At 41.6% G+C, this 15,309-nt stretch overlaps 1 protein-coding gene across 1 annotated transcript; it reads right to left on the bottom strand.

Moving 5' to 3' along the window:
• Positions 1–5,033: 5,033 nt before the first annotated feature.
• LOC137890590 (CD81 antigen-like) lies at positions 5,034–14,806 on the bottom strand. Its single transcript, XM_068734731.1, has 6 exons — positions 14,714–14,806; positions 14,016–14,090; positions 12,859–12,981; positions 11,706–11,804; positions 8,513–8,596; positions 5,034–7,343 (listed from the first exon to the last, which is right to left on the bottom strand). Exons 1-6 carry the CDS (start codon positions 14,777–14,779, stop codon positions 7,281–7,283), a joined length of 510 nt encoding a protein of 169 aa, XP_068590832.1. The 5' UTR covers positions 14,780–14,806; the 3' UTR covers positions 5,034–7,280.
• Between the last annotated feature and the right edge of the window lie 503 nt (positions 14,807–15,309).

The raw sequence follows: 15,309 nt of genomic DNA, 5'->3' as shown, positions 1-15,309 counted from the left end.
CTCTCCATATGTTGTATTAAAGAACCCTGAATGTTTTCAATGTGTAGTTTTTTTTAAAATCTTTAATAATGTAGGCGATCTATTCCAGATGTGGAATTTATGAACAGTTATGAACTATAATCCAGTGATTTAACTCTATGTGCCAATTTTTTTCCAAGTGAGAGGACACTCTCTTCCCTAACAATGGACACTGATCTAAGGCGACAACATTTTCCTCCAGTGTATGATGTCTGTCAGGGTGTTAACTTGAATGAAAAGCTTCTGGTCAAATGTCCTCATCGTCATTTATGTACGTCTCTTTTCAAGGCTTTATATTTTAGCATAGAAGAGTTGGAGGGTCCTTTAACTGACATATTATATAATGTGGAGGTGATAAAGCAGCCGTTGTGCATTTCTGTTTCCAAAAGGGGCCTTTAGGAGCCATCTCTGGAGTTAAGTGCATGTAGGACACAATATGTCCAGTAGGCGTCGCCCTCGAGCTTTGCGTCATGGTCAATATAGGGAGGTGGAGCGCCAATAGTTTGTTTTGACCGACACGCGACGCTAGATGACGCTAGCATGTGTTGTTGTAACGGTGAAAGTTTGACTGCACGGAGATGTATGGCCAATCATTCAGGATTCTTGAATGTAACACGTTAAAGAACATAAACGGTGGGCAATACAAATTCCGTAGACGGCGAAAAAGCAGAAGTTGGATTTATCTCGCCAGAAGCTAACATGCTGTGCTACGAAGAGCGTGCTAATTCATTAGCCGGTCTATAAAAGTCTTACAACGTTACTTTGATGTCACCGACTTCGTCGTGGTGCGGCCATAGAAGCCAGCTACCGTCTCAGCTGGAAACCGGACATTTAACGCCGGGGAGTGTAATCACCGGAGCCCGTCATTGAAACGTTCAGCTATGGGTACGAAGATCGATGCGGTTTGACGGTGGTTGTCGGACATCCGCCAGGACACCGGGAGCTTCTCTTCAATGGCGACAGAGGAGACCTTCCCACTCAACACGAGGTATGTGAAGAACTACACATTTGTATGAATGGCCATTCATGTTTGCGCACAGTGTTCGGTACCCGTATATAGCTTTGTTTAATATTCGCGCTGCGAGCCTCCGGCAGAAGGCACGCGAGCGGAGGCGTTTACGCTCTATGCGCTGCATTCATCTCCGAAACGCCAGAGGGCGAACAAACAAAATGTACCGCGAGGAATCAAAAAGAAAACGCGTGTAACCTAGAAACCTGACCATAGACTGAAGATATAACCGGTAAAAAGCCATAAAGTAACCTCCACAATGACGACGAGGGATTGTTGTTATCTGTAAACTAATTTTCTGGGTTTGTTTCGTTCCTGATTAACTTGAACACAGCTGTGTTGTCAGTCCAGACGGTTGAGTTTTTCACCCTCTAGTTGCAGTTCTGCTCTCAGAATCCCGTCACCCTGCACTGCAAGCACAGCGGCTGGTAGTTCCATCCTTGGGGTTGTCTCTGTCTTCAACTCGTGCCTTTCCTAGAGTGAAGGCTAGACACATCTTCTCCTTGTCTTTCTGCAGCCTCGGGTAACAAACCGTGCCATTACCCTCCTCACTAGCATCAGAGCAGGGATGTAGTTCGAGATTTGTGAGTTATCCAAAATCTTTGGTTTTGAGCTCGGCACGCTAAATGTGCTGAGCCGTCTTAGGTCTTCTGGCCAAACCCATCCACAGCAGGTGGTATTTATCAGTAACGTGATCATCCCAACTGTAGCTGTACTGCATTCCCACAAAGTGGCAGTATTAGCCAGGTAAATGGACAGACACTAAGCAGGACGACTCGGCTCGGAGCGGTTCCCTCTACCACTACTCACGCATAGCGTGGTTAGTCAGGGCTGCCAAGGAATGCACAGCTACTAAGCTGGTTAGAACCGAGTTTCTGCTACAAACCATGGGACAGGAAAGTGTTGGGCTGGCATATTTGTGTTGGAGGTGCTTGGGTTTGAGACCAACCTTTTCTATAAGCTCCTGTAAGTCCTCACCCAGAGGAAAATGCCTGTAAGTGCCGACAACATTGTGACTGAAGGAGATTTGGTAAGATGGCCATACCTGTCAAAGGTACGAACTCCCGGCATCACGGCTTACATTGACCCGTTGACTGGAACGCTCCCAAGTTGTTTGAACCTTGGTTGTTCATTGGCAGCCATGGGGCTGGTCCATAAGCTATAAGAACAGCGCTGGGATTGCTCATTCGTGGTCTTTTGCTTGGAAGCCGAGTTCCCTTCAGAAGTTGCCTCCGGGATTTCGGTTGGAAGAAACGCTGAGTAAGCAGAACAACCGCGCTTTCAAACGAGAGCGCTATATGGTTGAAGGAGAAAAGGAGAAGAAACTGGCAGAACTGAAATTTGAGGAGGAGGCTGAGCTCAAACGGAAGGAGTGGAGGAAGCAGAGGGAGAAGGTGCAGCAGAGACGGAAAGAGCTGGAGAACAAGGCGCCGAAGAAGAAAGTAAAGTTGAAAAAGCAAGGAGATTGTCGCCTGGCTGAACAGGTTCCTGAGGCCAGGTCCAGGAAGAAACGATCTAAAAGAAGAAAAATGTGTCCTTGGGCAAGACACTTCATCACAAGTGGCTTCCGAAGGCTGTGGCATCGGTGTGTGAGCGCTTCGATAGTCCTTATGAGTAAAGGTCCATTTAATATTTACCATTTAAACTCTGCCTGCTCTATGAGACTTCAGGGTAGCAGGTCTTCTCAAGTGTCCTGTGTCAATGGAACTGAAATGTTTTCATCGTTGTATTATTTTTGATTATGGCTCCTTAAATTGTAATTCCTAGAATTGTATTGTTGGCTGGTCATTACAATTAGGGGCCAGTATGTAGGAGCCATGTCTGGAGAGTGTGTGTAAGGACATCGTTGGTCCAGTAAGTGTCACCCTTGTGCTTAGAGTACCAGGATGTATCTGGATGATAGAACCCAATAATAACAAAGTGAATTTGGGGCACTTAAGACCTTAAGATGAACATTGTGCAGGTTCTGACCTCCATCAAACACTCATCACATGCCACATGCCTGTAAATACGACTTTACACTGCACATTGTCTGACACATCAGCTTCTGTTTGTGTATAACATGTGATGCGATAGCAGCATCAGAAGTCCTTGTTCTGATTTTGACTTGTATCTGCACTGTTGGAGTCAACAAAGGAACGGTTTCCAGGGGGTGTAGCTTCAAAGGCATAACTAGCGCCAGATGTGCTGTAGAAGCTCACCTGGATCCCATTGTCCGTGGTTCTGAAGACGCCCTCTGATTCATCCGATCGTTGTATGGAGTCCTGTTACTTCACTTAACTCTGCATTATGAAAAGATCACATACAGCTGGTGTTTCGTGACGTCAGGTGTCGTTACAGAAATCATTCTACATTTTGGGACATTTTCTTTCTTGCCCAGAGTTACATGAGAAGATGAATAGCGCCTACATGTCTCTTGGCTAAATATTACGACAGCCAGGTGACAGTTAGCTTAGCATAAAGAACGGAAACAGTTGAAACAGTTAACCTGGATCAGTCCAAAGATCAATAAAGGAGATATAACGTGTTATTGGTAAGCTTTAGGGTACATTTTTTTACCTTTTAAAAAGGTAAAAAGAATGTTTTGTGTTTTATCTCAATCATCATCTATTTTGCACAAAATCAGTTTAATTATGATATTAATAGAATTTGTTATCTAATAACATTAAATGATGAACCGATGTGGGTAAAGCATCAATAGTTTCAGAAAATCTTCTTCCTAACTGTCTCTGTCCACACGCCCTCTTGTGCACCAGGTGACAAATATCAGTATATATATATATATATATATATATATATATATATATATATATATATATATATATATATATATATATATATATATATACATACACACACACACACACACACACACACACACACACACACACACACACACACACACACACACGCACAGTATTGGTAGAACCACAGTAGTGGTTCTGCACTGTACCATGAAGTTCTGTAAGATATCGCAACATACCAACTACAGCTCTCTGTCTCCATCTGGTGGTGAACAAACGCCACTGCCCCCACTTTCTGGTCAAAGTGAGCAGGTGACACAGCTCTCAGTGGAGGTCTGTGCTCAGGGCACTCCGACCGACCGCTCAAATACACGACTCCTCTTGCAGGAATCAAAACATCACATTTCGCTCACAGTTCTGTCCCGGTACACAAACGTAATTCGACTGTAATCTGCGTCTGTGCACTCGTAAAGGTTGATTTACAGACCGAGTAGTGCTTCTACTTTGTTTTGTGCTCTTTCAAATCTTTTGTCATCACTATGCTCCCGTTGCAGTTTCTTGTCCTGTCAGAATGAAGCGATAAGAAGCGTACAGGTAAAAGTCACAGATAGATGAAGCAGGCAGTGTTTTGTACTCCTTGTCTACTTTGTGTGGATGACATTGTCTGACATAGTAAAAACAAGTGTACATTACTAGCCCTATACACAGGGTGCTAGTATTACCTGGGGATATATAGTTTGTATGAACTGCAGAGGTCGGCTTCTTCTTAATTCTGTGAGAATCTGTGTGCATCTTGGTGATTGTTTTTTTTTTGTGTTTGGTAGAAGTTTTGACGCCATGTTTGGTGCAAAATCAGGAGGCCGAAATAGTCCCATAATATAATAGTAATTGTCATAGTATATATAAATATAATTTAGCATTATATTTGTGATATAAGCGGATGTTATGCAGAGCATTGATGTCAGTGATTTTAACCCATGGGTCACATGTAACGCAGACATGGAGCTAATAGGGTTTATGGTCTATGATGACTGCGAGCTTTGCCCCGACTGAGCATTTTTTGAGAGTCAATGTTTTAATTGAGTTAAATCCCTCATAATAAATCAAGAACACCTTTTAGAAATATTCTTCTTGTAGCTGATGAAGAAGAGGCCTCGTTGGTCAACCGGCCGGTAAAAAGACATCGCTGGCTCCTTTCTTATCATCCTTGTAGTTTAAGTCGCAGTTCCTACTTTTCCCAATAAGAAATCCTTAAAACAAAAGACAAGACCACCTGACTGTTTTATTTGTAAAATACATTTAATCCCTTTATATTTGGGCAAACCGAAGTCTACAGGAGTAGAGCGGGGCTGAGATCAAAGTGGCAGTGGGTCCCGAGAGTCAGTTCCCAAAATTCTAAAAAAGGGTCGGCAACACGGACAGCACTGTCGGAGAGGTTAGTGCCCTCGTCATTGGGGAATCATTGTTGTCATCGTTCTTTATTTTTTATTTTTGTATGATTTCTGGGGGAGAAGCTAGCTGATGCGTTGAAAGGTTCGACTTCTTCTCGGTCGCCACTGCCACAAAATATCACCCTTTCCTTCTTGACTCTTTTGACGACGTACCAAACACTGATATCACAATACAAGAAGAAGAAAACAAACAGCCTTCATGATTTGTGTTAGTACTTCAGAGCTGTAAATATTACAAGACACTATTTATTTGACCGTTTCTCGGTTTAAGTATGAGATGTTAACAAGTTTTTTTTTTTAGTTTTTTTTTTTTAGTCGACCGACAAAAAGCTGTGATGATACGTGAGGTTACACGAGACGATGTGATTTGATGTGCGGTGCGGTGCAGCTATGCGTTGCGTAGGAACAGACCTCAGGACAAAAATAGGGAGTAAAAAAAAACATAATAAACGGCACGTTCGGGTGACCGGGCGGGAGCGATCTGATTGGCTGAACTTCAGCAGGCAGGTGGGAATGACTCGTGGTCGGTATCACCAATCAGCCTGCGACAGTCACAAAAACAGAATCAAGTGACCACTTGTGAAATGAAATGCAATCCAACACAGCAGCCCACATGCAGTGAATGATACGGGGGTTTAGTGCGACTTGGTTAGGTGTTAATCACGAGATACCGCGGATAGGTTTTAAGGGGAGCTACATGCTGGAACTACTTCTTCTCCGGGTGTTGTGACTTCCAGGAGTCTCCGCCGTTTCTCTCGCCCTGCACCGGGAACAAGTCACCACCACGAGCGGCGACAACGAGGAGGGTTAGTATAGGCTGTGGAGCCGGAGGGGGGTAGTACAGCGACACGACCAGGTCAGATGAGACGGGACTAGTCGGGACTAGACTCAACCAGACGAGGCAAACCCTGATTTTCAGATCTCTTTCTGCGGTAGCGCTGGCTACGAGCTGGAGTTCCACCGCGCGCTTCCTCCACGAGCACGTAGTTAACTAAGTTCCTACAGAGCTGAGCTACCTGGGACAGGTGGCTGATGTGTCGACGGGCAACGAGATTGTTGGAAAAACACGCGACCGATACATGGATGCGTCAAGGAGCGCGACGAGATGTGAGCCAACCTGCTTTAAGCGGAGATGTCACGGGCCATAGTTCAATCCGAGTCCTCTGATTTAGGAGATTATAGTGTTAAGCAAGTCGCCTCCACAAAGAAGTGCACAGTTGTATAAAAAACGTATTTCATACAACTGAGCACTCGAGACAATTTTGGACACACAATGAACAACAAATGGTCAACAAATAACTCCTCGGGGCCAAAACGACAGACATCGGGTCACTTTCACTTTGGTTCCAGCTTCCAAGAAATAACTGAGATTCCTTCTTTAGTCAGTTCCTGCAGACATCGCACACAGCGTGGGTGTGGACCAGGACAATGGTCTTGTAGGACGGGGGGGCTGCATGCGTGTTCGTCTCTCGCGTGGCGCGGCGAGGCCGACACCAGCGCTCCACCGGTGCCGGTCACAGGCCCGCCATCATCTGGTTTAGTCTAGAGCAAGACGGACGAGCAGAGAGAGCAGGAAGGATACAGGAGAAGGATCTACTGCAATGCAATTTGCATGCTTCGGCAGTCATAAAGCACTGTTAATATATATATATATATACAGTTTATACATAAAACAGTGAAAAAACATCCATTAAATCCAAGAATATAAGAGCATGTTCATAGGCGGAGGAAGCAGTAAAACCACTAATGCGTCACTAAAGGATTAGAGCACCAGCACCGGAGGACATCATTCATGTGTGATATAATATCTACATGTCGGGGTTAGGAAAGCACTGGTCAAATATGCATGACAGCATCTGTGACTAACAAAAAAAAAAAAAAAAAAAAAAAAGACAGTGTAATTAAAACGCTCAATGGAGGATGGTCTACGCTGTCTCCTCAAAGAGCCGACTAAATCCAGCAAGCAATATATGTGACGTTTCCTGCTTTTATAAAAGAAAATGAAAGAGAGCGAGACGGGAGACTGCGCGGTCGTCCCTCCTTCGGCGGCCCGTCGCTTTAGTACACCGGGCTGTTGCGGATCCCGCAGCACAACACCATGCTGAAGATCATCTCGAAGATCTAGGACGACGAAACACGGGACAGAAGTGCCGATTAGAAATCTTTGTCCTCAATAACAAAAAACAGTCACAGGGAAAGCAAAAACATTCACATATTAGGAAAAACACATCAATTCATTTACTTTCCATGAATGTGATAAGAAGAGTGACACCACTCTAATGTCCTTCTCGTCTCTGTCCTCAGTCCCGACCTATTGTATAATGCCTGCAGTTGTCGGGTCGGGTTCGGGTGGTTGATGAACGCATGTTGGGCGGTGCGGGTGGCCGGATCGTAACGGGCCGGTTTCGTGCGTCTGGACTGATCAGCGCGTCACTAATGTCAGGAGGACTCGCAGTAAAGCCGCGTTCTTCATTAAGATGACGATGAGATATAATCGTATGTGAAATATTGGTTTTGGCTAGACTAAAATGATCAATGTAGTCTGACTGAAAAAGGACATTTGACACGGGACTAAGACTAAATTAATAGATAGTTGAGGAACAAATTAAAAGAGAAAACATTCTGACTAAAAGTAATGACTAAAAGATGACTCACATGTAATGACTCATCGACTAGAATGTGACTAAAACTAGTTAGCAGGGTTAAGACTAAATCTAAAAATGGCTGCCAAAATGAACACGGAGCTCAATTGTATGAACAAATAATTAAAAGCTGACTTGTTCCTTCACTGCCATGAACACACTGTTCACGCTGTAGTTTAGTCTGACTCTGGAAACACTCACTGAAGCGCCAAATGTGCGTTAATCCGCCGCCGAAAATAGTCCCTACCAAACGCACAATTTATTCCCGTTTGAGCGACGTGTTTTAAAGACTACAGTGCCCAGCTGTTTAAGAAATTACTGAGCCTTTTTTAAAAACATGGAGCACTATATGTTTTACGCTTTTAGTAGGGACCAACTAGCATGAAGCTCTTTAGCAGTGTAGCGAAGTCAGAGTACGATGGGATGGACTAACGCATTGTTGGGTTTGATCTTGTGCGATTTGTTGACAGCAGTATAGAGTTTGAATAAGTCTCAGACCAATTAGTTTAAAATGTCCAATAGACAGACGAAGAGAAACAGAGAAACTTACCTTACATCCAAACATGTTCAAAGTCCAAACACGAGCAGTCACACAAGCCTACTTCATTCAAACAAAAAAAGTGTCATTGAGAGGTTTGGACGTCTCACCATAATAACTGCGACCACCAGGGCGGCGATACCAATCAGGTAGATCTTATCTGTGAACAACTCATTGATGCTCTTGTGGCAATTCTGCAAAAGGAGAGCCGAGAAAACACCGTCATTTATAATCATTTACTGATCGCCTCGTGTCTGATTCTGAGCTCACGGGGGAAACAAACAAGTACTACATTTTACTTCAGCCTATTAGTATTCAAGTACTATTTCATAGTTGTACCAGTGACCAGACAGCCCTCGAATTTGTTGGCTGGGATGACGAAGTCATTGGCGCCATTCCACTTCAAACTAATGCTGCAAAGTGTGTGAAATCAATGGATGCAGCATCAGAAGTATATCAGAGCTCAGGCATCTGTAGAGGGAGTTTATATATATATATATATACCATGTCCCTTGCATTTAGTCTATTATACAGTCCAAAAATACATGTTTTTCAGTCCATGTTTTCTGTCAGACGATTACTTTAAGGGTAAAGGCCAGTGCTTTTATTTTGAAAAGATATTGGCTACACGTGCTGGAAAAGCACCAGTTCCATATAACGGAACACAAGACAACCCTGGCAGACCCGGGAGTCTTGGATGGGACCCCGGTTAATTTCAGTAATGTCAATGTGCTGCCAAGAAATCAAGTTTAAGGCCCCCGTGCAACACAAGTAGTGAATACAGATCCCCCCCCCCCCCCCCCCCCCCCATATCTTTCCATGAAGACTTTGCACTTAAGCAGCCCTCGGTGATTCTCCACACCGCAGATTTCTGTCAGAACTCTATACTCCCGGTTGGTGGTTTAGCCATCAAAAGACGACCACGTCACGTCAGTGTTTCTCAACCTTCTACAGGGCCCCCCCCCCCCCCCCGACCCCACGGAGCTGTGGAACGGAAAACACCGAAGACATGGTTGGACGTCCCTTCACTTTCTAGATGACAGGATTGAAACCGCTCTCATATTTGAGTGTGAAGCTGGAGCCAGAAACCTTTTCATTTGGGAGTTCTGTATTGACAGAGCCAGTTGAGTAGTGTGTGTGTGTGTGTGTGTGTGTGTGTGTGTGTGTGTGTGTGTGTGTGTGTGTGTGTGTGTGTGTGTGTGTGTGTGTGTGTGTGATTCAACAAACCGGTTCATGGGAGAACTTCACTCTTTGTCTCCGACCCGTTAAGTGGAACAGTACAGATGTTCGTTCAGTCACACTCTCCACAATGCATTATAAACATACTTGCAATGCGTTACAATGTGCTTTATAGCACTGTATAACTGTATAAATAAGTACTCATGAATATTCATGTTTCATAACAATAATCACAACAAATAATAAAGCATTTTAGAGTGACTTATTGTCACTTTTTTTTTGCAAGGATCCTTGTGTATTGTTACTCTCATAGTTGTAATACATTATAATCTTCTTCATAATGAACTTTAATCACTGCAGTGATGCATTATGACGTGATTATAATGCATTCTAACAGTGATTATAATGTATTATAACAGTGATTATAATGCATTCTAACAGTGATTATAATGTATTATAACAGTGATTATAATGTATTATAACAGTGATTATAATGCATTATAACAGTGATTATAATGCATTCTAACAGTGATTATAATGTATTATAACAGTGATTATAATGTATTATAACAGTGATTATAATGTATTATAACAGTGATTATAATGCATTATAACAGTGATTATAATGCATTCTAACAGTGATTATAATGTATTATAACAGTGATTATAATGTATTATAACAGTGATTATAATGTATTATAACAGTGATTATAATGCATTCTAACAGTGATTATAATGTATTATAACAGTGATTATAATGCATTCTAACAGTGATTATAATGTATTATAACAGTGATTATAATGCATTATAACAGTGATTATAATGTATTATAACAGTGATTATAATGCATTATAACAGTGATTATAATGCATTATAACAGTGATTATAATGTATTATAACAGTGATTATAATGTATTATAACAGTGATTATAATGCATTATAACAGTGATTATAATGCATTATAACAGTGATTATAATGTATTATAACAGTGATTATAATGCATTCTAACAGTGATTATAATGTATTATAACAGTGATTATAATGCATTATAACAGTGATTATAATGTATTATAACAGTGATTATAATGCATTATAACAGTGATTATAATGCATTCTAACAGTGATTATAATGTATTCTAACAGTGATTATAATGTATTATAACAGTGATTATAATGCATTCTAACAGTGATTATAATGTATTATAACAGTGATTATAATGCATTCTAACAGTGATTATAATGTATTCTAACAGTGATTATAATGCATTCTAACAGTGATTATAATGCATTATAACAGTGATTATAATGCATTCTAACAGTGATTATAATGTATTATAACAGTGATTATAATGTATTATAACAGTGATTATAATGCATTATAACAGTGATTATAATGTATTATAACAGTGATTATAATGCATTCTAACAGTGATTATAATGTATTATAACAGTGATTATAATGTATTATAACAGTGATTATAATGCATTATAACAGTGATTATAATGTATTCTAACAGTGATTATAATGTATTCTAACAGTGATAGTAATGCATTCTAACAGTGATTGTAATGCATTATAACAGTGATTGTAATGCATTATAACAGTGATTGTAATGTATTATAACAGTGATTGTAATGTATTATAACAGTGATTGTAATGCATTATAACAGTGATTGTAATGTATTATAACAGTGATTGTAATGCATTATAACAGTGATTGTAATGTATTATAACAGTGATTATAATGCATTACATATGGGAATAATAATACACTATGATCCTTGCTAAAGGAAAAGGTCAGTGACCAGCAATCATGAAGTCTTTTCATACGTGATATACGTCATTATAAGATGCTTTATAATGTGCTTATGATTAAAGCATTATGAATATGTATGAGTGCTTATAACTATACAGAGCTATAAGACGATCATAGAGCATTTATAGTAACGTTTAAAATGCATTATAGACATAGACGTGTTACATTTCATTCTTCTCCCGTCAACTCATCCATTACATCTTGATGGCATGAATAATGAAGGAATGATGATTCGGGTTAACTTTTACTCTTCGATCGGACTCAGAATGCGTCGTGACGGCCGGAGCGTGGTCGATCACACTTACAGATGACAGCCCAGAGTTGGGGCAGAGGTCGGTGATGCCGAGCGTGTCCGAGATCTGCGTCAGCCAGGAGGTGGCGTGGCCTTTACCGCAGCAGTTCAGCTGAAACACACAAACCAACACAGCGATGATCCCAGTGATGTCTTTTAATAACTTCTATTATTACTATCACTATTTTTCTCTTCGCCCCTCAGGTGGGGGGGAACTGGTTTGCGGAAGTTCTCCCTATTCTCAGTTCCTCTTTCAAATGTTTCTTGTGAGGATATAATTAAGTCTCTGTAACGATGCTATCGGTTTCTGTTAGTTCAGCGATGTTTATGAGAAGTAGGGCTGGGTGTCAGTATTTCATACTTTTTATTCATTTTTTGGTGTCAACAGAAATAACCCAGCACCAAGCAGTATCCAAACTTCTCCGGTCAAACGATACCTTCTATTCCAATCTCTTTGTACCCAGATCTAGAAAAAAGAAAAAAAGACTTATTTGTATGGTTTGGCTCACTGCCAATCACCGCAAGCGCTCTTTGATTCAAAGCGACGTGCGATTGGCCCATGCAGGTTGTGGTGTGGCGAGGTGGAGCACGGCGTATTTGACGTAGAGCTTAGCGGTTCAGCGTGCCAGCATTCCACCGGAATGTTGGACAGCACGGCTTTACTGCACGCCTGTGACGTCTGATGGAAATAAATGCGGCGGCGGCAACGCAACTGAATGGTTCCATTCACGGGACGGGTATCGAAACGAAGTAGTATGAACATAAAGTACTCTATTGGTATCAATATCTCTTTAAGGGTACAGGTATTGTACTTTTTTAAGCAACACCCAGCCCCAGTCATGTGGAACGGCAGACGTCTCAAAACACTACATTACCCACGTGCCTCGGTCCGTGCCTTTTGGCATCCAGTCCGATCTGTCCCGAGCCGATTCAAAATGCTTTGTTGTTAAAGTTAACAAAACAAGATGGCCTGGTTGCCAAAAATCTGAGTGAATTGTTTTAAGCCGCAAATATGCGATCTGTGACTTTCTTTCTCCCGCAGTGCATCTTGGGATTCTTCCTCGACTTATGATGAGCTATTTTCGAACACATCTTTTGTGCCGATAAGCCACGTGAGTTTTCATCTCCATCTTGAACACAAAATGATACGTTTGAGATGTTCATACCGTATCGTGGAAGACCTTGAGCACGGTGGCGGCGGCCTTTCTGTTGGTGGAGTCGGCGGTCATGGTGTCTGTGATGGCCTTATCGTACACAGAGTCATAGAAGCTGATCATCTCCTTCGACACCTGAAACAGGAAACAGAGAGGTTCCTCTGGGCTCAGAGACACCGGAAACATTAAGCATCGAATGGCGTGAAAGGGCGTTGGTACTGAAAACTACTTCAGAACCTCCGGGTCTGACAAGTGAAGCTGATGCAGATGTGTCTTAAACCGGCATTCTTTATAGGAGGCGAATAGTCGACGCCTCTGATTATAGTCTATGTATAGAAGTCTAGTCTAAAATCACTAGACTTTTCTGACGAAAAAGTTCAGTCAGATAACATAAAAGATAAAGCGGGTTAAGCTTTAAGGCGTGACCATCTTGTGATTGACAGGTTGTGCAACCACAGAGCTGTCCGGTCTGGGAGTTAATAATAATAATGATGATAATAATAATAGTTGTGTGTTTTTAGCTCATGAAGGTTCATGTCGTGAGCAGTGTCCTCTCCCGTCACTTCTGTTTGCTTTTTACATTTAAAGCTTTTATTGAGGTGCGCGCCTCCCTTTGTGTGCAACATTTGAAGGTGCGTTTATTAATATATATATATATATATATATTAATATATATATATATTAATATATATATATATATATATATATATATATATATATTAATATATATATATATATATATATTAATATATATATATATATATATATATATATATATATATATATATATATATATTAATATTCGTGTCTATTCTTCCTGTTTAAAGCCGACCTGAATTTCGGCACAGTTGCAGATAACGCTCCGGCTGCACTAATACCATTAGTATTAAACTATTTGTAGACTTGGATTCCAGTGGGGACTGCTCTTTGGGTTGTTTCTGACTCGTGTGATCCAAACTGTTCCAGAAACCGCAGAGTATCGTAAAGTCCAAATAGCTAAATATACTGGAAGAAAAGAGATGTAATTCCACAATTGTCCACAATGACGTCATTAAAAGCTTAATTCTAAAATCTCAAGCTTGCACTGTTTAGAAGTGTTCCAGGATGAAAGCTCGACCCATACAGCCTACAGACAGATGTCCACCTCTAGTGTGTGTTTGCAGTCTTACGGTGTCTTTGTGCATGAAGCCCCAGATTCCGGCTGCCACTTCGCAGGCGAACAGGATGACCAGGCAGGCGAAGAACTGCGGGACAGAACAGAAAGCGTCAGACCACCGGAGGGATTTTAGCAAACGATGGTTTTACTTTTGAAACGAGAAATAAAACAAAGGGCGACCCGTGGAGTTTTCTTGTAATCAGACAAAAGTCCACAATCAGCGTTACTCACCAGAACACACTGTGTGAATCCCTCAGCTCTAACAATCATGTTGAGTTGCATTTCCAGAACATTTGCACAGACGATTTTTCTAAAGTATTGTAAAGTCCAGCATTGTTTACATTCATGTTAACTGGCTTGCAGTCTTCTTCTTCCCTGCTTTTGCTGACACACTGCAGCATATCTTGGCATGTTTGCCGCCACCTGTTGATCAGTGGAACAGCGTGAAACCATTGGTAGGGCCGAGTACGGCGTCGACCGCATGCGCACGGGTGTACATGCGAGTCAACAACAAAAACGGGGACCCACCCAAAATGTCAAAGACAATTTTTATTTATTTATAGAGCGCCAAATCATCAACAAAAAGATGAAAAAGAGCAGGTTTAGACTGTACTCTTTAAAAAAAAAAAAAAAAAAAAAAAGAAACAGCTCCATGCTCCATCTGCTACTTGAGATCTAAAACTCCACAGGGAACCTTTAAATGTGACTCACGGTTCCCAAAAGACACTGGGACTCTTGGATGGCGCCGTAGCATCCGAGGAAACCGACCACCATCATCACGGCGCCGACGGCGATCAGGATGTGGACACCTGGACAGAAAGACGGACACACCGGTTAATATTCGTCGGCATCACACGCGCATTAACAGGTTTGAAATAAGAGGGCTGACAGGAATGCTGCGGCGACAAGCCGGCGTTCTTGATGAGCTTTCAGAGTCCCTCTGCTTCTTAGAGACACACAGTTACAAGAACGGAAACCACTAAAAGGCTTTAAATGCGCTGTGGCTTCAGAGCTGTGGAAGCATTTTTTAATGGCTCTTTGCATGCAGTAGCGTCTGACCGCCAGCAGGCGGCACACTCTTGTTTTGGTGCCAGTAGAATAAAGTGACTCATGTTCCAGTTATGTTCACAGGAAGTGATTATTTTTGTATTCATCCTGGACATAAAACAGGTGCTGCACTTGTTTCTTTTTTTTTTTTTTTATTACTCTCCTGTGTTCGGCTGTCAGATGCTTGCAGGTGAATATTGGACTTATTCATACAAATATGTATTCTTTCTGAATGTCTTCCATATCAATTGCTTTGGAAA

This window comes from Cebidichthys violaceus, unplaced genomic scaffold (assembly GCF_023349555.1).
Source record: "Cebidichthys violaceus isolate CVI_PGR_0920_01 unplaced genomic scaffold, fCebVio1.0.p SCAF_664, whole genome shotgun sequence".
In the NCBI taxonomy this organism is placed as follows: domain Eukaryota; kingdom Metazoa; phylum Chordata; class Actinopteri; order Perciformes; family Stichaeidae; genus Cebidichthys; species Cebidichthys violaceus.
The sequence above is the reverse complement of the archived record's forward strand: the minus strand, read 5'-3'. Positions and strand labels throughout refer to the sequence as shown.

Coding starts and splice junctions, on each gene's coding strand:
- LOC137890590 (XM_068734731.1), bottom strand. CDS start 14,779: ATGATGGTGGTCGGTTTCCTCGGATGCTACGGCGCCATCCAAGAGTCC. Junction 14,091..14,713: donor CCCAGTGTCTTTTGGGAACC/GTGAGTCACATT, acceptor TCTGTCCCGCAG/TTCTTCGCCTGCCTGGTCAT. Junction 8,597..11,705: donor CCAACTCTGGGCTGTCATCT/GTAAGTGTGATC, acceptor CTCCTTTTGCAG/AATTGCCACAAGAGCATCAA.